This window comes from Homalodisca vitripennis, chromosome 3, assembly GCF_021130785.1.
Source record: "Homalodisca vitripennis isolate AUS2020 chromosome 3, UT_GWSS_2.1, whole genome shotgun sequence".
Classification (NCBI taxonomy): Eukaryota; Metazoa; Arthropoda; class Insecta; order Hemiptera; family Cicadellidae; genus Homalodisca; species Homalodisca vitripennis.
In genome coordinates, this window is record NC_060209.1 from 23,499,328 (window position 1) to 23,519,629 (window position 20,302).

The window sequence follows — 20,302 nt, forward strand, 5'->3', positions numbered from 1 at the left end:
CGTTACTGTAAAAAAAGCTATTATACAATGAATTATACAATTTGCATTGTATGAGGGCACACTTGGTTTTCATTGAAATTGATACAATATTTTCCGCTCATAAAGAAAACAATCTTAAACCGCGCTAATTTTAGTGAAGGTCAAAATGATAGGGTATAAAAAGGATTTAATAAATAAAGTGACAGTTGCTTTCCAAGATCACTGTTTTCATAGTTTGACACATCAACATGCAGCAGACACGTAAATACATGTTAAACCAATGTCAGCTAGCCATATAGAGATCCTCAACTTAGCAAATTTCAGTCTCTATCTAGATTTCTGACATTGATAAAGCTATTATGCGCAAATTCATGTTGTTTTAATTTTAGTGTATAAAGCTATGAAAAATATAATTGAAAAGGAAAAAATATAGTTTTACGATTCTAACCATTTCGATACCCTTCTCATTTAGACTTTCCCTGACGATCGCTTTCCTTCTTAAGAAAAAGTCTTATATCGATTAAAAGAAAACAAGGTTGTATGCTTATAAAGTGAAAGCTGGCTTTCAGCCCAAGACTAAGAATACGACAAAGTAACTTTACTACCCAATTAATAAAATACACATTAAATGCTTATTTGCGTGTAATTAAACTTTTGCCTAGATGGACGAAGCAAATATGTTTATAAGTATTACTTCCTTGAAAATTAAAAACATTGGACTCCAGATTCATTTTCATTTTTATAACCTCCCTTTAATTATTTAGGAATAATTTGAATGTTTTTAGTTCACGGAATAACTGTAATACAAGTGTATTGTTATAATTATAGCATAGTGCTATAAAGTGTCTAGGGGTATTTTTGTATTATTTTGGCTAAGTTATACTGTAACTACACACATTCTCGTTACTGTCTACTATGCCTACCTTCATAGTTTCTTGTCTTATGGAATTATTGTATGGGCAATGATTGTAACACAAAAAGTTATTAATTTTACAAAAACGTTTAATCAAGATTGTAGCTAAAGTAAAAACATTAAGCTACTGTAAACCTTCATTTAAAAAGTATGGTATTCTTACAGTACCTGCGCGTTATATTTCAGATTGCCTATTGTATACAAAAAGAAATTTACATGCCGTACCTAGAAATAGATCTGTTCATAACAATATGACTAGAAACTCAAATTCTCTTAGAATATCTTAATTTAGTCTTAAAACCACTTTGAATGGTTTTGCTGAAACAGACATTAAACTCTACAACTATCTTCCTTCTTATCTTAAAACTCTTAAAAGTAATTGTTTCAAAAAAATTGTAAAATAGATATCGATTAAAATCAGCCCATATCACATCAATGATTATTTTGCGATAATTGTATAGACACTTGTTATTAATCCTAGGCAATGTACCTATATATCATAAATTACGGTACATGAAAAACATAAAACCAATATTTAAAACTTTTATTGTTTTGTGAGGCCTTTCGATAGCGAGGCTATCATCTTCAGACACATCACAAAAGTAAATACAAAAAGTAAATTTGATTATTAATAATAGTTAACATATGTGATTTAATATTAATTTGTCCTGTGTGGCGTAGTGTGTAAATACAATTAAATTATTACTGGTATTATACTATATAAATTTTAATGTTATTTTTGTAGTCTTCGTTTAAGTAATATTGAATTTTGTATTGGTCCATCTTCTTGATTTAATAGATCTTCTGTATTTGTTTGATTAATGTAATATGACTCCCATGCATTTAAATATCTTGGAGTGTTAACATGGTTTAATAGTTTTAGGTTTTTCTGTGATATAGTGTGTCCAGTATTGATACAGTGGTGTGCGACGGCAGATTTTTCTTTTCTGTTGAATTTTATGTGGGAGCAATGTTCTTTATATCGTGTATGAATTTTTCTTCTTGTTTGTCCAATGCATTTTTTGTTGCAGTCATCACATTTAATTTGGTATATACCTGATTTATTAATAATTTCTTCTTCATCTTTTGGATTTTTTAATTTATTCTTCAATTGACTTGTTGTTTTATATGTGACGTTTTTATTTGTATGTTTTTTTAATGATTTTTGTACATCTTTAGATATATTTGTCCATGTAGTGCTTATCCAATTTGTGTTTGTGTCTTTAATAGGTAAAAGTGTTGTCTTTGACTTTTTGTCTTGTTTCTTTTTTGCTTTTTTAAATATATGTTCGACTAAATCTGTTTTATATCCATTAAAAACGGCAACATCTTTTATATACTGAAGTTCTTTTTTGAATTTTTCTTTTGATAGAAGGAGTGTTTAATAATCTATATATCAATGAGTGGAAGACTGCTCGTTTTTGTGTTGGTGGATGGTTTGAGTAATTTGTTATAAAACGATCAGTGTGTGTTGGTTTACGATATATATCGAATTGTAATCGCTTTGAAATTGTGTTTTTTATTACTAAAATATCTAAAAATGGAAGTGAGTTGTTGGATTCAATTTCATGAGTAAATTTAATGCTGGAGTAAAATGAATTTAGGTGATTTATAAAGTTATTAAGGTTTTCATTTTTGTTGAACACTGCAAATATATCGTCAACATATCGAATCCAAATTCTTGGAAAGTATGGTAGAGATTCTTTAACTAAAATTTCAAAGTGACTCATGAAAATATTTGCAATGAAGCATGACAAAGGATTTCCCATTGCTGTTCCATCAGTTTGAAAATAAAATAAATTTTTGAATTGAAAACAATTTTGATTCATACATAGATTAATTAGAAGCATGAACTCTTCAACTTCTTTGCTTGATAAATGTATAGACTGAAGCCAATCTTGTATTAAGAGAATCGTAGTGTTCATAGGTACGTTAGGATATAGAGAAGTAACATCAAAAGATACTAAGTACTCATCATCTTTAATTTCAATATTTTTTACTAAATTTAAAAATTCATATCTGTTTTTTATTGCTAATGAAGGAAATTGTGGTAGCTCTTTAAGTCTGGTGTGCAACCATTTAGACAGTAAATATGTTGGAGAATTTATTGATGACACTATAGGTCTCATTTCCTTTCCAGGTTTGTGAACTTTCGGTAAACATATGTTAACTATTATTAATAATCAAATTTACTTTTTGTATTTACTTTTGTGATGTGTCTGAAGATGATAGCCTCGCTATCAAAAGGCCTCACAAAACAATAAAAGTTTTAAATATTGGTTTTATGTTTTTCATGTACCGTAATTTGTGACCAATATAAGCTCCATCTACAGCATTTCAACTGTATAGATGATTGTTTATGCTGAATTTGCTTCTGACACTGCTACACATTATAAAGATTTTGTGGCATTTTAATTTATGCAGTACACTATAATTTAACCGTATGCCAAACAATATCCTGAGTAGTGCATTTTATAGACATTTTATACAATGTTGTCATTGTAATGAAAAAAGAAAGTACTAGATTAAACAGACAAATGAGTTTAAAGAGTTATAACTAATGAACGCCAACACCCTTTTAGCCAAGATTAGGACTACAAGTTGAGGCCAGCACTCACAAGTTATAATGGACGTCGGCCATGTTGGGTCGGTACTTGAGCGCCAAGTTGTAGGCCCTCTCTGCCTCGTCCATGCGGCCCTGAGAGCTGAGCACGGATCCTAAGTTACCGTAGGCTGGAACAGTACAAATGTTATAATTATGCAACATATACCTGGCTTTGAAGTTTATTTTGACGGTGGCAGGATTGTGAAGGAAACAGGATTTTCCGGACATTTGCCATTGTTCACTGATACAAAAAATCAGGAACACTTACTGAATTTTTGTCCGGTAAAACCCTGTTTCCTTCATATAACTGGCAGTGTAATTATATATATATATATATATATATATATAACACATATATAAAGCACATATATATATACATATATATATATATATATATATATATATATATATATATATATATAAAGCTTTTCAAAATGTCTCTTTCGGAAAGCTGTTATTATCATATGCGACGGGGTAATGGAAAACAAGAACTAACCAATATATTATATCGAAAAAGTACACAACTTTGGATAAAACTGGCTTGTAACAGTAAAAATAACAACTAAATTTGTTAGTTTCTCAACTTAAATTTTTATTTCGAACTCTTACTTTTTGCTCCTAATTTCTATTTTATAATTCAAGTGTTCTAATTCAATGTTTCTCTTTTGGAAAGCTGATATTATCATGCGTGATGGTGCCTTTGTTATGTAGGTATTACGCTTTATAATGCATAGGCTACTTAGTAATGGGGAAAAATAATTCCCCAATTTATTATATAGAAAAACTACAAACATTTGGATAAAACTTATTTGTAAAAATAACAGCAAAATTAGAGCTTTCCAACTTTAATATATATTTTGGAATCTTACTTTGTTGCTCCTACTTTATATCTCCTAAATCAAGTGTTACTTAAGAAAATACTTACACACATACCAAAAAGATTACACACCAATCATGTAATAACCTAGTCTAACATATACCTGGCAGTGTAAGTATATTTATAATTAAAACACAATCCTTTTCGCAATTTATCTCTTTTAGAAAGCTGTTATTATCATGTGTGCTGGTGTCTTTTTCCACGTATTTCGCTTTATAATTCATAATTAATTAGTAATAGGGAAAAGAATTACCCAATATATTATATAGAAAAACTACAAAAATTTGGATTAAACTTATTTGTAACAATAAAAAGAACAACAAAATTAGAGCTTTCCCACTTAAATTTGTCTTTTATTTCGGACAGTTAATTTGTTGCCCCTACTTTATATTTTCTAACTCAGATGTTGTAACTAAAACAAATACTTAGACACATACCAGAAAGATTACACACCAAACATATACTAACCTGTTCTAACATATATCTGGTAATTATACCTGGTAATTAATGGTCTGGTATACCTATAAACCTTTTCGCAATGTTTATCTTTTGGAAAGCTGTTATTATCCTGTATAATGTTGCCTTTTTCCATGCAAGTGTTTCGCTTTATAATGCATACTTAGTAATAGAAATTTTATAAATGTACACTTGGAAATTATTATATAAATATAAACTATGGCAGTACAGAGCAGCGAGGTCTTTTCTATTTGTAATACTGTAACAGTAACATGTATCGCTGTAAACAGCACTGTGTCTCACGTACTGTGGGGAAGGGGGGGTGGTTGAAGCAGTTAGGAGGGATTTATGTGCTACAATAAGCCCAGCACATGTCCCACGTCTGGACAGATATTGGCTTTATATTGCCTGCGTGCGCGCACAGCCGACTCGGCGGGAAACCACTGAGCTTGTAGTACATGTCTTAGTTCCATGATCTTATGCACTGCATTATCATATCACATTTACATTCCTTACAGTGATTATGTATAACTAGCCAGTACTGAACTAGACATTCAATAATTGGAATTAATTAAAATTATTGGTATAACTAGCAGTTACCCACGGCTTCACACGTGGCTCCCATGATTTCAGTAACACTTGAATTATTTTAGACCAATTTATAGGAACCCTAAAGTCGAAGTTCAGAGCTTTCTTAGAGAAAGCAAATATATGGAAGCAAAAAGATAGAATACGATAGTGTTCTATGATATTTAAATAATAGAATTAGTCATGTATCAGGGGGCCAGAAGTTAAGCAAGTAGTCGAAGCCAGAAATCAACTTTGCCTTTGATATCTGCATTAACCAAATACTGTATTAATTGTTGATGTTTGCTAAAATGTATGGTTCAAAGTAATTTATTCTAAAAATTAAAATTGAAATATCTGGAAAACATGTTAAGTTATTAAGTTTTACTTTCAAACTAACTATATGGTTTGAAGCCCCCAGAGGGTTCAATTCTGGCTGGTTTATACCTTACAGTTGAACCCAGAGTGGGTACAGGCGGCCCCTACCCCCACCCTTACCTATCCAGAATATCCTGTCATTCCGGCAGCAGCGCAAAGTTCCTAGAATAAGCTTCTTGTCCTAAGACAAAAAAAATGGTTTGGAGACTATAAATTGATATACATTTCAAATTTGAATTAACTTAAATAAACATATGATAGTTTTTCATAATACAATGTTTATGTAGAATAGTTGATTACATTTAACAGCTCCTCCAATGAATTAATAACATTTGATAGTACCAATGGGTTTTTTATGGGAATTTACGTATCTTTGGAGACTAGTGGGGCATAGTTCGGAGGGATTTCCGGAATAATAACAGGCCTATATTAATTCCAAGGACCCTGAAAATGTCCGTGTAAAAGTTTAGCGCAATCCATTGAATAATTTACGCGTGAAAGCGTAATAAACAATCTTACTTCCACATTTATAATATTATTAAGATTATTATTGTAATATTAAAAATAATTTTGCTATCGGAATCTAATCAAATTAATAATTGCTTGATATGGATTCATTTTAAATTCTATTAGAAATTAATTGAGCATATTTAAGAAAGGAACTGTATTCAATTTTGTTTCATCTCCAGTTTAGCAGTATTAGTATTCCTTGCGTAGTTTGCCTGTAAGATTCCCTGTACGACTCGCGTATAAGGAACGTTTTAGGCTTATCTAAATACGTTTACTTACCTTTTGGTGGATTTACAGGAATGCCTGAGCTGTAAAGGCTCTCCTCGTTTCCTCCAGTCTCTGTTCCTTCTAATCGTCCGCCCACTGAGCACCACAAGGAGCAGGATAAACATGGCTCTAACCAAGCGTCTATTGGACTTCTTGCTGACGATGTGACTCCCAAAAGCGATAAGGAAGCAGTAGCCCACGCTGGGCAGATACAGAACTCTCTCAGCGACCACAAAACCAACGTAGAACAGAGCATTTGTCGCTGGGAGGAAAGGGAACACTAAGAATATCACACATATCAAAAACGTTTCACTGGTAGTTCTAACATTCTCTGGGAGCGATGGGTTCACACATGAGATTTGCGGTTGTCTGCAATCACAACGTGACACGTGGTTGTTGTTGTTGTTGGCACGACACACCGCTGAGTGGTGGTCTCCAAGGTGATGTCTGCACGAAGAACAGCTCCTCACTTTTCTGCTGAACTTCAAAGTCTTCCAGGACCCCTTTTCAGATGGATCTTTCTTCTCGAAGACTCTCCTGAAGGCGACTCGGCAGCTCTTGAAGAAAGAGTAATATACGATCACCACGAGGATGTTCCTGGAGTCGTAGACCGAAGAAACCCGCGGAATGGCGTCCATGGACCAGTCGAAGCTGAGCCAACGCGGCCACAGCAGTAGTTGCAGGTTGAAGACGGGGAGGTAGAGAAATGTGAGGAGCCTTGTAAGCAGCCAAGGGGAGCGCGCCGCGGGGTTGTCTGCTGAGGCGAAGGCTGGGGTGTGCGCTCCCATCAGGTAGAGTCTGAGCAGCAGCATTCCACATAGTCCTAGAGCTAGAACGATCAGGCTCAGCAGCAGCTGCAAAGTCTGGAAGAGAAATGGATGTATTAAACGGATAATAGGATATCCTCTGAAATATGTAAGGTGGTGCACACATTTATAGTTGGTAAAATAGTTTTTATTCAAATTTGGTACCCCTTTATGACAACCTCCCTCAAGACAGAAAAAGATTGTTCAGATCAATCCACAAGAACTTACAGACATTTACAGTAGAAATTACGAATATTTTGTAACCAGGCCAAAATATATAGGTACCACTGAGTCCATCAAAGGTCCAGTTAAAAATTAATTTATGACAAATCTATGTTTTAATGACATTATTTTGAATTTTTAACAGTATTTTTCACAAGAAAAAATATATATATACAGAGTGTTCAGAAAAGGGTGTCACAAACATATGTGGCTAATAGTACACATCAATTTAAACAAAAAATGTCATATAAGCTTAAGTGGAGATATGTCTCGTTTAGCCGCTAGCCACTATTTTGTATTTTATATAAAAAACATTTGGTCCTTAAAACTGATTAAGCTAAAGAAATCCAATTTAGCACTTGGATTTGAATTGACAAAAGGGGAAACATAATTGTGTTGTTTCCTTTTATTACTTAAAAAATGGTGCCTGTTGAAAATGTATTAAGTCAAATGAAAAAGAATCTGTGTGGTTGTAAAAGAATTAATAGGCACTAAATATTTCATTAGAATTCCAAAGATGCTTGTTTCAATAAAATCCGTCAGCGCATAAGGGAACAGGGTTGAACAGCCGGGAGCAGCAAACATTTTGTCTTTAAGTTTGTGATACCCTTTTGTAAACATCCTCTATGTATATAAAAATATATTCTTTCAACTAATCTTTCATCTACGTACTGTAAAAATGGCATACCCTTATCTTCAATCGTTTGTCTTGAAGCCTTATTACACTATGACCGAAAACTCTGCTTCAAATTCTCCTGTATAGTCCTGGATTAATAAAAGGTTTCAATTTTCTTTTCTTGAGAAATTGTATAATGAAAAACAAACAATCATTTTGTTTAAGCATTCAAAAACATTATTCAGATTAAACATTCAGAGTATCTCCTTGGGAATAAAACGTTTTAAATGAAGAAGTTTAAATTTAAGTAACGATTTTTGAAATAATGAACCATGTATAAGCACATGAATGCATTAAGTTAGTCACTATATGTTTATTTAAAATGGCAGGTTTTCAAAGCAGTTATTAATTTTATATGTGTATCTCATTAGTGTTGGTATGACTAAACGTACCCAGTTAACTGTATATTGGGCTTAGTTTAATTATTTAATATTTCACTTAAGATTAATATAACTATGTTTGATAAACATTGGAAACCTTTCATTAGCATTTTAGGCTTGAATTATTCTATTAAAAACAATTTTAATAAAAAAAAAAAATATATATATAAGTAACGAGTTTTAATTTTAGTAACGATTAGAATCATACACTTCTTTAAATAGATACAACCCGTCGAAGTATATAGCAATTTAAACATGAATGGATATTATTTTGTACATGTTTTTAGACATGTCTTATATTAAATGTAGAAAAATATGTTGCCTTTTGGTTGATTTAGAAAAAGACATACATATTTGGTGCCCATATAAATGTAACAAAACTAACTTTTTAATTACTTGAATATTCAAATGTTTTCCTTATTAATTTATGTTCAGTTTCTTGCATATAAAATTGAGTGAGTTTTGCTGAAAACGCTTTACCTTTTAAGGATCAGCTTAAGTTTATTACTAACACTCTCAAAAATATTAAATTTATCTGAATTGGATATATCATTTCTGGTATGGGAAGTAATGTGTTAACAAATGCTTGTTAAATATATAGTTAGCGTATATATAGCGAAGCATATAATTTGTTTTCAGCATGAGCTGAAAGTTAAGTCAGTTCAAACGTAATATAAATTAGGGAATATGGCGAATATTTTTGGATTGTATGTTCAAATTAATATCTACTTTAAAACTAACACTGATTTCAGCCAAAAGACTGTACAATTTTATTATTTTAAATACTAGTATACTTAATATTCTAGAGTGTGCAGAGACAGATTATGACATTTGGGATTATGAATTATTATTAAGGTTAGAACTTTCAATAGGTTCCTCATACATCGTTACCATAAACCATTTTGAAACCAATTGTTAAGAAAAATATTATATGATTAAAGCTATCGTAATCCAAGCACTTACTCCAGGCCATATTCTAGAAGATCTTATTACATCATAAGCAGCACAGACGAGAAGCACGGTGACTCCTGTTTCCTTGCTGAGCATGGCAGCGGCTGCGAACCCTAGACACACCGCCAGGCAGACCCACTGGCGAGCGATAGAGGAAGAATAAGGGAGATCCTTCAGGCCGAAGGAGCTCGAAGTAAGCCGAAGGTAGCCGAGTAAATCCTGTATGTTATCTACAAGTAAACAACTTCCGTTTTCTGATTCTTGGCAGCATTTCATTTTCGTTTTGCTCGTGAAACTCTTCATCTTAGACTTGGCGTTACGGTCTCTCAGCCGGATGTGGAACATGTAGGCGACGAAAGACAGGAGGTAGAAAGAACAGGCGAGTAGGTCCGCTCGGCCCACAATTCCGGAGACGGCCTCAGTGTGGATGGGGTGGGCGGCGAACAGAAGTGTGGCTAGTGAGGCTGCGGGGGACGGAAGTAGAACTCGAGCCACCCGCAGGACCAGGCCGGTGTTCAGGACGTGAAGGAGGACGTTGACCATGTGGAAGGCTCCTGGCCTGAAGCCACAGGCCCAGTGGTTCAGGCGGAAGGTGAGTACACAGAGAGGCCGGTAGGAACCGTGAGAACCGCTGGAGTTCAAGGGAGTTCCCCAGAAGTCGTTGTGCCACAGTTCAGTCAGAGGCGTAGAAGAGAGGACGTCTGGATTGCGTAGAATTGCTCGGCTGAAAAAAAAAAAAAAAAACCAGAATAAATATAACCACACACTTCCTAGTTATTATCTTCATTATTGCAGAGGGTTGGGGATATTTAAAGTATCAGTTGTTAATTATTTAAATGGAAATTATAAATAATAATTAAATATTAAACTGGCCAACTTGATCATTATGATAACACGATAAAAGCTTAAAAATTTTAATAAAATATGTTAAACAATAATAATCTTTATTGCGGTAACAATTACAAGATTGCGTGCATGGGTAAAGTACGTTCGTCATTATATATATTTGCATTAATAAAATTGCAGGTTTAGCTATTAAATTTTATAACACAACTGGGGTTTTTTATTTTATTCTTGTTTTTCAATAGTTTTCAATAATTTTCATCTTAGCAACATGAACTCTTCAACGGAGTAAAATGCCTTTAACACCAGGAGGAATTTTAATCAGGATTTGAATCTTTTAGAATCGCTGAGATGTTTAATTCCTTCAGGCAGCTTGTTTATCAGTTTCACATCAACTTGGGACGGCAATTGTTCAAATGCCGTCGTTCTAAGTTGTACAGTCCGAAAGTTGTCCCTGCCTCTTGTCTCGTATTGGTGGACGTCACTGCCTTGGACCAAGTCGCATTTGAATCGAGAATATAGAATGACGTCGAGTATATAGAGACATAGTAAAGTTAACAATCCAAGCTCCCTGAAGGTATCTTTGTACGACTCTCTGATATTCAATTTGTAAAGAATTCTGACAGCTTTCTTTTGAACTCTAAATACTCATTCGAGTTTATATTTAGAACAGCTGCCCCACAGTCCCAAACCGTAAGTCAAATATGGATATATCAGGCCAAAGTAGGCCATCTAAAAAAATAAGTTTCAGTTAGGACCCTGAAAGTTCCTTGTCATTATAGTAAAAGATAGGTCATTTTATACAGAGTAGTAAAGGCCAAGTTGTAATTTAAAAAACCTCTACTAACCTTTCCATGTTCTAATTGCATATTTAATTAGCAGATACACTAAATTTCAAAACATCGATCACCATCAGAAATTTAAAATGTAATATTTTGTTGCAATAATTGTTTTTAAACTGTAATATTTTAAAGCATACGTATGTTAAAATCCTTGTTTCTTACTATTTGATTGGTAACAATACTTCTAACGAACACTGATGATAGTTTTATGCATAGATTATTTCGTAAACTAATAGCTCCATAAATGGTAAAAACATAAAAACCGTCACACCGGTATAAATGATAAGGCTCAAGCGAAAATATCCTGTTGCTGCGCAAAATTAGACCGCCCCACTATGCTAATGTGGAGCCAGCTGTTACAAATTGTACTCGTACTTCTTCTTTCTCACACCACTTTTTACACAGTTGCGTGTTTGAGCATAAAGTTGGAGTACAGTTCTTACTTCCCCTTAATATCTGGATACTTTTTACACAAAAATTTGCCGCTACTTTTTTATTGAAATTGTTAATTTTATATTACAGCAGTAAGTAAGAACGCCCAGCGTGAGAGTTGATTAATTATTCCTAAGGTCGTTTTGATGTTTCATTAAAATATACGTTCTTATTGGAAACCCGTAAGCAGTTTTAAATATAATATTTAGAAGAGGTTATCAAGAACTAAATTTAAAAAGAGACAAAATTATATTAAAGAAAATCGAAGACGATAAATGTTTCGAAAACAAAGGAATAATTATTCTGTTGCTCGAAATTGTATAATGCTTAATTTGAATATTTATATATTATGAGTTTCAACTATATTTTAAATATTAATTCGATACTTATTTTAAAAGGTCTGCAAATGTAAGATTACTGGCTATTATTTTTTATTTGTTGATTAAGTTTACAAATTTGGTGAAAATAGTTATAAATACTTGTGTCCAATGTTGATCAGACATTGGAAAAAAGTGTTCCAGATTAATTATTTGTCTAGAAATTTGTAATTGAAAAATATTATCATTTCAAGTTGCAATTATCCCTGTTATAGAGCATTTAATCATATTCCACTATCATACTATAGTAATCTTATATATAATGACTAAAGTTTTTAGATATGTAATAATTTTTACTTTACGGTTAAATTATTGAATTAATTTGAACCATTTTACCGGCTTTTTTATTAATTTTCATTGCATAAAATCTTTAAGAATTGTATATATATACAGTATACACATATTTTGTATATGTATGTATATGTATTGTAAATTGTGTATATATACAAGACTGAAGAAATAAATAATCCATTAATTACAATTAAGTAATTTATGTTTTATTTTATTTATGAGTAAATGATGATAAAGTTAATACGATTGATTTAATTAGCAAAATGGTGTAAATATACAAATTTAGTAAACCCGTATCCGAGTCAGTTATTATGTACAAAAAACTATTGCTGTGGGGAAGGTTGTTATTTGGCCATGCGAGACGAGTACCATTGATGCTGTCAGGATCATCGCTGGTGCAGTAAATTAGGCGTGAAATTGAACTGAGAGGTCGGAAATTGAAAGTTGATGCTATGATCGAAATTCGAATCAGTGAATATCACTGAATTGCCGACCATTCCTGTCCCATAATTCGTTAACAGTTTGGATCGTTTCCAAACAAAACTACTTAACTAGTATTGAATCCCTTACTTCTTCAACCGAACTGAAATACATCAGTAACAACTTATTTCCACGAGTTTTACCCACAGTGTTCTGCTTTGTGTACATTGTTTCAAACTGAAACTCATGAAATCCTACTTCGATATAAATAATTGATTATGCACAAATGATGTGTTCTTTGTAGATTGATCAAAAAGGCAATTCATTTGTTTCTTTATCCATCAGACGGGTAGGTTACGTGCTTTCAAATTTGTATTCAAATAGCTCCCTTTACAAAAGAACACTACCAATTGATTTTTTAAACTTTAGTTTTAAGGAGAAGATAATTTTTCCGGAGTACAAATTTCCTTACGAGTGAATAAGAGTAATTAATGTTTTGCCAATGGCAAATATTATGATAGTTTTTGCAGTGTTTTGATTGAAAACCTATTTATTCAATCCTATGGGGTGATTCTTCGTACATAGTGCTAATTAAAATATCAAATGTATTCTTAGTTGAACGTTATCAAAGCTTATCCTACAAACTGATATCAATATGTTGGTTTCCCTGTACATCTTACGTTACTGAAAAATTCTATTTTCGTCCAACAGTACTTAAAAATCCACTAGAGTGTTATTGATAAACAACGATATTCTATCTTCTTACTAAAGATAGGACAACCAGCCCCATCATTGCCTCATTCTGACCGTCCTCATTGCTCATTCGAATTCATGAGGAGGAAGGTTGGCACAATACGGAGTCGCCTTTACTGATAAAAAGTGCAACGGTCACAGACAGGATTTAAATCGGTGCTATCTCTAACTCATACCGAGTCTGACGTCCTAGACCACTCGGCTGCAAGTACAAAATATTACAGAGTTTCGGATCTTAGATCATTTTAAATTATTGAGGCGCTATGCACAAAGGAATACTATATTCTCCAAGATAAGTGAACTATTCAAGCCATACGATAAAGGTGCAATAAGAATGAATAGTCCGACATAAAGCATATATTGCTCGTCACAGAGCCTATGAGTGCATCTTCGTACAGTGCCCTTGGTATCTAGCTAGTTGAAAATAACTTTTTATTTCATTTTAATAGTAACAAAAAAACTTGTATAAGATATAGTGTAATTGGAAGTTTTATGTGAAGAAGAAATAATCGTGAGAATTACTTACGTATCAATAAACTGCCTTCATAACTACAGCGTCACGTTTGATGAAAGAAACATTGAAGTGATTATGAAATTAAGTAATTAATTGTAATAGTCAAAGAATATTTAGCAGAAGAGCTATCAGAAAACTCAGTAACATCCTGAGTTTTCATTGCAAATTTAAAACAAAAGGTTATAAGAACAAAGAATTACTGTTTTAAGGGACAAACCTCTTTGAAGTTCTTTTCATCTTCGAAAACTGTAAAAGGGGTCTTAAAATAGAGACAGCTGAGATCTCTGTAGCACAAATTTTAATGCTGTACTAAACGAACTTTCTATGTTTTAAAAGATCTTGTTGAGATAAGCTACTGTACAATCTCAATGAAGCAATATTCCACTTCCAGGAATGCAGAAGAAGGAGCCTGAGCTTCAGAAGTCATTAGCAAAATGTCTGTGAGGTGAATTCCTATGCTGATCCAAAACGGTAGGTATATATGTTAATGTCATCACATGTTAAAAAAATTGTGCGTTTTTCATTTAACTCCAATATGTTATTTTGAAAATGTTATCCCATTTATTAATATTTATTTTTAACGGCAGCAATCTTCATAAAAATCCTGTTACAGAGGCTGAATCATGACATGTTTGTGATACTAAATAATGAAGAGCAAGATCTAATTGTGGAAGAAGTCTACAGCACTAATTCCTTGGAATTTCCTTTGGAATCGATGTTTGACATGGAATGACCACATTGGCCACGTTTGCGACAAACTATCCTCAGGAGTTATGTTTTGAGGTGTTTAGCTAGTAATGCTCGACTCAGGTTCTGATGACATCATATTATAGCTTGATTTACCTCACCTTCCCTACGGAGTGGTATTTTGTGGCACCTGTGTAAACAAACAGTTGACGAAAGTATTCAAATTGCAGAAGCAAGTGATTCGATAATCGCTCATTTAAATTTCAAAGAGTCTTGTAGAAAAACCTTAAAAAATTGCAACTGTTAAATCTGGTAAGTTTTTACATTTTCGAAATATCTCTGGTCTGCATGTTTAGGTGTACCATGACAACTGGGCAAGACATTCATTCGAATGAGACCGGAGCCAGGGGAAACTACCGAATTGAAATGGTAAAAATATACCTGTAGCCATCACAGGCAGGTGTTAAATTCATCAACAAGCTGCCCCATTGTATAAAGAAGATGCGGCACCCAAGGTGCTCAAAACGCTTTTGAAACTATTTTAGGCGCCACACGCATTTTAAAATGTAACTGAGTTCTTGGAATTTGATTTTGAGATAGCCTAATCAGAAGATTAACTTCGGCGCTGTAAGGGAGGAATTTGCAAATAAATGAAAGAGATTGTATAATATTTCAGATTTATAAACTTAAAAACTGTCATTTGCTGTACATATAAATCATGGCTCTACAATAAAAATCTATTGATTGATGTTATAGCGAACAGTGTAAACATTTTAAAAGATGGTATTGTTTGGAAGATTTAGGAAAATATAACTACATAGAAGTATGATGTTCAATACATTAAAGGTAATACAGATTTCGTTAGTAGATTGATTTTGGATTTTTATACCCTTAATTAAGTAAAGGCAAGAGCCAGCGCATTGATAATTAATAACATTAAAATTACCAAACTCACAAAATGTCTCTGGTCCGATATAAAATGCCAATATTTTCTGCAGTTTGCATCATTTAAAAGATCAATCATAGAGACACACTAAATGGTATGTCAACAGTATCAGTAAATCCCACTGAAATGGCCATCGATAGACGTTAAACTCAATTGACATTCTATTTCAAATTACCAATTAGGATTACTGTCAGTGGCAACGTTAAGTGACAGAAGATAATCATTGAATTTTGGATATTAATACTCTATTGTATAAATGAATTATTGATAAGCTTCCTGGTATGATAAAGCATTAAAATTTGTCATAGGTAACTTTAATTCCTTTACAAGATAAATTTTTCCCTAAATAGTAAATGATTTGATGTTTTTAAAATAACAAGATTGCACAAAAATATTTTCTTTATCAAGTGAAACTGTTTCAGTTATTCCAATATGTTAAATTACAGTGTTTTAGATTCCTATTATTACCGTATTATTTTAAATTACTGACATAATTTAAGTAACCTAAATGTGCCAAAACTTCTGTTAACAGTTCTGTTATGAAGCTGATAAGGTTTCGGATACAAAAATAAGTATTGAGTAGTTCGGAAAAAAAGTTTTTTCACCATTATTAAAAATTTTACAGTGTGCAAAAATGTACTGGTTGTGATCATAGAATGCTCAGATATAAACTTAAACCATTTATGAGTTCCGACCTGTTAGAATATAGCGAGTGACAGCATTAAACATTTTCTTGCATTGAGGTAGACCACAACTGGGAGTGTCGATGGCCGAGTGGTCTAAGACGTTGGAATTTGAGTCTGAGATAGAGATAGCGCAGGTTCGGACACCTGTCTGTGACCGTTGCACTTTTTATCAGTACCATCGACCTTGTACTGTATCGACTCTCCCCCTTATTCTGTTAGATAAGATCCTCGCACAGGCCAGTGGCCTAAGAGGACGGGCAGAATAAGGCTTAAAAGGGGATCGGCTTCTCCCTTTTATAAAAAAAGTAACATACAACAAATTTGGCCTTGCGTTTTAATAAATTTTAGTTGGGATAACATTTTGCGTAAGTCTGATGTCACAATCTAATTACTGAAATAAATATTGGACATTGAAAACACAGAGTGGAAGAAACATTGAGTTAACGAAATATCATTGTGTGGAAAATGTTACACTCCTACTGTAGAAGACGAAGATTATTCTTTAACACGTTTATAACAAACTACATAAATATAGTTGTTTAAAACAATGTTAAATTGTACTGTACAATACATAAACTATACTGTAAAACGTTTGTGATAAATTTAAGAAATATAATTCTTTAGACAATATTATACTGATACGGTACAAGACATAGACCCTAGTGTAATATAATTATGATAAAATACAGAAATATAATTTTCCAAACAGTGTTATCCTTCAATAGTACAAGATATAAATACTGTAACATGTTTGTAATAAATTTAGAAAATACAATTCTTTACACAATATTATACTGGTACGGTACAAGATATAGACCCTACTGTAATATGATTATAATAAGTTACAGGAATATCATTTCCCGGACAGTGTTGTACTTAATAGCACAAAATGTATATTTTTACTGTAACGTGTTTGTAATAAATTTAGAATTTATAATTCTTTAGACAATGTTATACTAATACGGTACAGGATATAGACCCAACTGTAATATGATTATAGTAAATTACAGAAATATCATTTCCCGGACAGTGTTATACTTCAATAGCACAAAATGTTTATTTTTACTGTAACGTGTTTGTAATTAATTTAGAAAATAATATAATTCTTTAGACAATGTTATACTAATACGGTACAGGATATAGACCCAACTGTAATATGATTATAGTAAATTACAGAAATATCATTTCCCGGACAGTGTTGTACTTCAATAGCACAAAATGTAGATTTGTACTGTAACATGTTTGTAATAAATCTAGAAAATATAATTATTTAGACATTATTATACTGATCCGGTACAAGACATATCCTCTACTGTAATATGTTCAAATAAATTACAGAAATATAATTGTTCGGTCAATGTTATACTCGTACTGTATAATACGTAGACTATACTGTAATAGGTTTGTAATAAATTACAGAAATATAATTGTTCAGTCAATGTTATACTCGTACTGTATAATACGTAGACTATACTGTAATAGGTTTGTAATAAACTTTAACGTTCTAAAACAATAACTTCTTCCGTTTTATAAATGTATAGCAATAACGAAAATATAATATGATTTTGATGTAATATTTTCCTTGGTAAACTATTAAATCAACGAACTATTGCTTTTGTGAAAAATACAAATTAAATCTACTCAAAATTGTTCTAATCAATAAGAATGGGCTCTATAATGCTGCTGGAATACATTTTACTGGAATATCTCCTGTTGTTCTTTTCGAACAATAATTCACGCCTTTTGCTGCTAAGCTGATTTCACAGAAGTTATAATTAAGGCGTCAAATAACAAACAATACCAATTATCAAAGACAAGTTCTGAGATGAATAAATTCATCTCTTTTGCAACTGAAATTTTTTAATTTCTGTAAATTTGTTCGCAATAATTGTCTAATCAGTATGTTTTAATTTATCGGCATTAAACCGTGAATATGTGATAATTATGTACGTTTTCAGTTTAAATTTGTAATAAAGACTGATATAAAAATAGTAATTGAAGAAAATACATGATGCAACATTAGTACAGTGAAGATGGATTTTAAACACCGAAAGCATCAGGTTGATTAGTAGATTTTGCTGAAACAATAAAACTCAAATGTAAGTTTAATGTTGTGTTATACTAAAATATAAAGACATTAAACGTATATTTTAAAAGTAGCAAATATTTTACGTTTATAACTATTGAGACACTAACTGGTAAGTTTATAATTATAATTATGTTTCAGGAAAATATAATTTTGATGAACTAAGTTTTAAACAGTTTCCGGTGATTGTAGTGCATGATAAATGTAAGATAGAAAGTTATTTTTTGTAAAAACCTTTACATTGTCAATTTATATAAGTTCTTAACGTGCCGCGTTCGATTTTTGGGTTTGGTTATTTATTGTTAATTTCAGTTATATTACTCTTAGAGAAAAAGTCTGAAAATAGGTAAAGTTAGAAATTAATTTATCACTCTTTGAGGACTTTTGGAACAGCAAATTTGATTATCCTATTAAGTAATTTGGTCCAAGCGAAATGGCTCAAAATAAGGTGGTAAATATTTTATGGAAAACGTTATATTGCAAAAAATTTCATTGAATGAAATTACCAAAAACATACATGGATTTTAGATAAATGATCCTCAACAAAGTTAAATTTTTCTGACTGTAAACGAGGTTTAATTTCAGTTAGTCATATTTAGTGCATTTACTTTAAAGATTCATATTCTCAACAGTTTATCTCCGGTTTATAGATCCCAAACTACTATATACAAATCTATAACACCTTATGGAACAATAAAAGGATGTTTTTATGTCAACAGGGAAGATATTTTAATGGGCTTTAGTAATGAAAGTAAAAATCGAAAGCACCGCATTATTCTTCCCATATTATAGACAGATGGTCTCAAAATGCAGTTTAATTAGTTACATGATCTACCAGCGTTTAATTTTTACAGTAAGAAATTTCAATTCATTGTCAAAATGATGCAGCTTTTTATCAAAACAAATATTTAGTTTCTTCTACACACAGGGATTCCGTTTTTGCATCTACTGGAGTTAGATTTAAATCAATTTAGACTTTACTGTATCGTAAGACTCGTTAAACCGCTACGCGTAAGATCTAAATACTTTGGTAGAACGCATTATAAAAATTTACAGCCTATTCATGAAGGATGTTTGACCATTAAATTTATATATTTTCCAAATATTTTTACATTGTGTTTATATTGCTACTAAACTAATTTAAAAATCTGTATTGGTTTTTGACATTATCGAGCGATGATTTTTAGTCTTAGGCAGTTGGCTCAAATATGGCTTGTTGTTTGGTTACTTTTTTAGAAAACATTATTTAAAATACACTAAGCTGAGTAGTGTATTGAAATATTCGCACAACGTAAAAAATATTTAATTAATTTCAAACAAATTAGTCTCAGTAAAAGTAATTATCTTCTTTAAAATACAAATATTTGAATACAATTTGAGCTTCACTGAAGAAAACAAATATAGCAATCGCTAGTGGTTCATGTGTGTGCCACGATGATACGTGCTTTCGTTAAAAAATAACATAAATTAATGTAAAGAGTATTAAATTATAAAGAATTTGAGTAGATCATATCTGAGATCTCATGATATCTAAACACCAGAGTCCAATCACTAAACCAGATATTTTAAATTCTAAAAATATGTAATTTTGGAGAAACATGAGACTTTAAATAATGCCATGAAATGCATCAAGTTGTATATTTAAATATTAGCTCTCTGTGTACCAATTAAAAAAGTAATAAATCATATCGTGTATATTGTACGAAAACTTTAGATAATTAAACTAGTTTAAACTTGACATAGCAAATTGAAAATGTTTAATAAATAAAATATAGCTTAAACAAAAGTATATTTAATTAATAAGCAGAGAAATATTGTAATAGAGACAAATTTAATAA

General features: G+C 31.8%; 1 protein-coding gene across 1 annotated transcript in view; it reads right to left on the reverse strand.

Annotated features, from left to right (window-relative positions):
* The window catches only part of LOC124356692 (protein O-mannosyl-transferase TMTC2-like), a 573,220-nt gene that overhangs the window by 16,859 nt on the left and 536,059 nt on the right, over positions 1–20,302 (reverse strand). Inside the window, 4 exon segments of the mRNA XM_046807844.1 lie at positions 3,511–3,625; positions 6,565–6,613; positions 6,615–7,415; positions 9,600–10,311. Coding sequence (XP_046663800.1) covers positions 3,511–3,625; positions 6,565–6,613; positions 6,615–7,415; positions 9,600–10,311 — 1,677 coding nt within the window.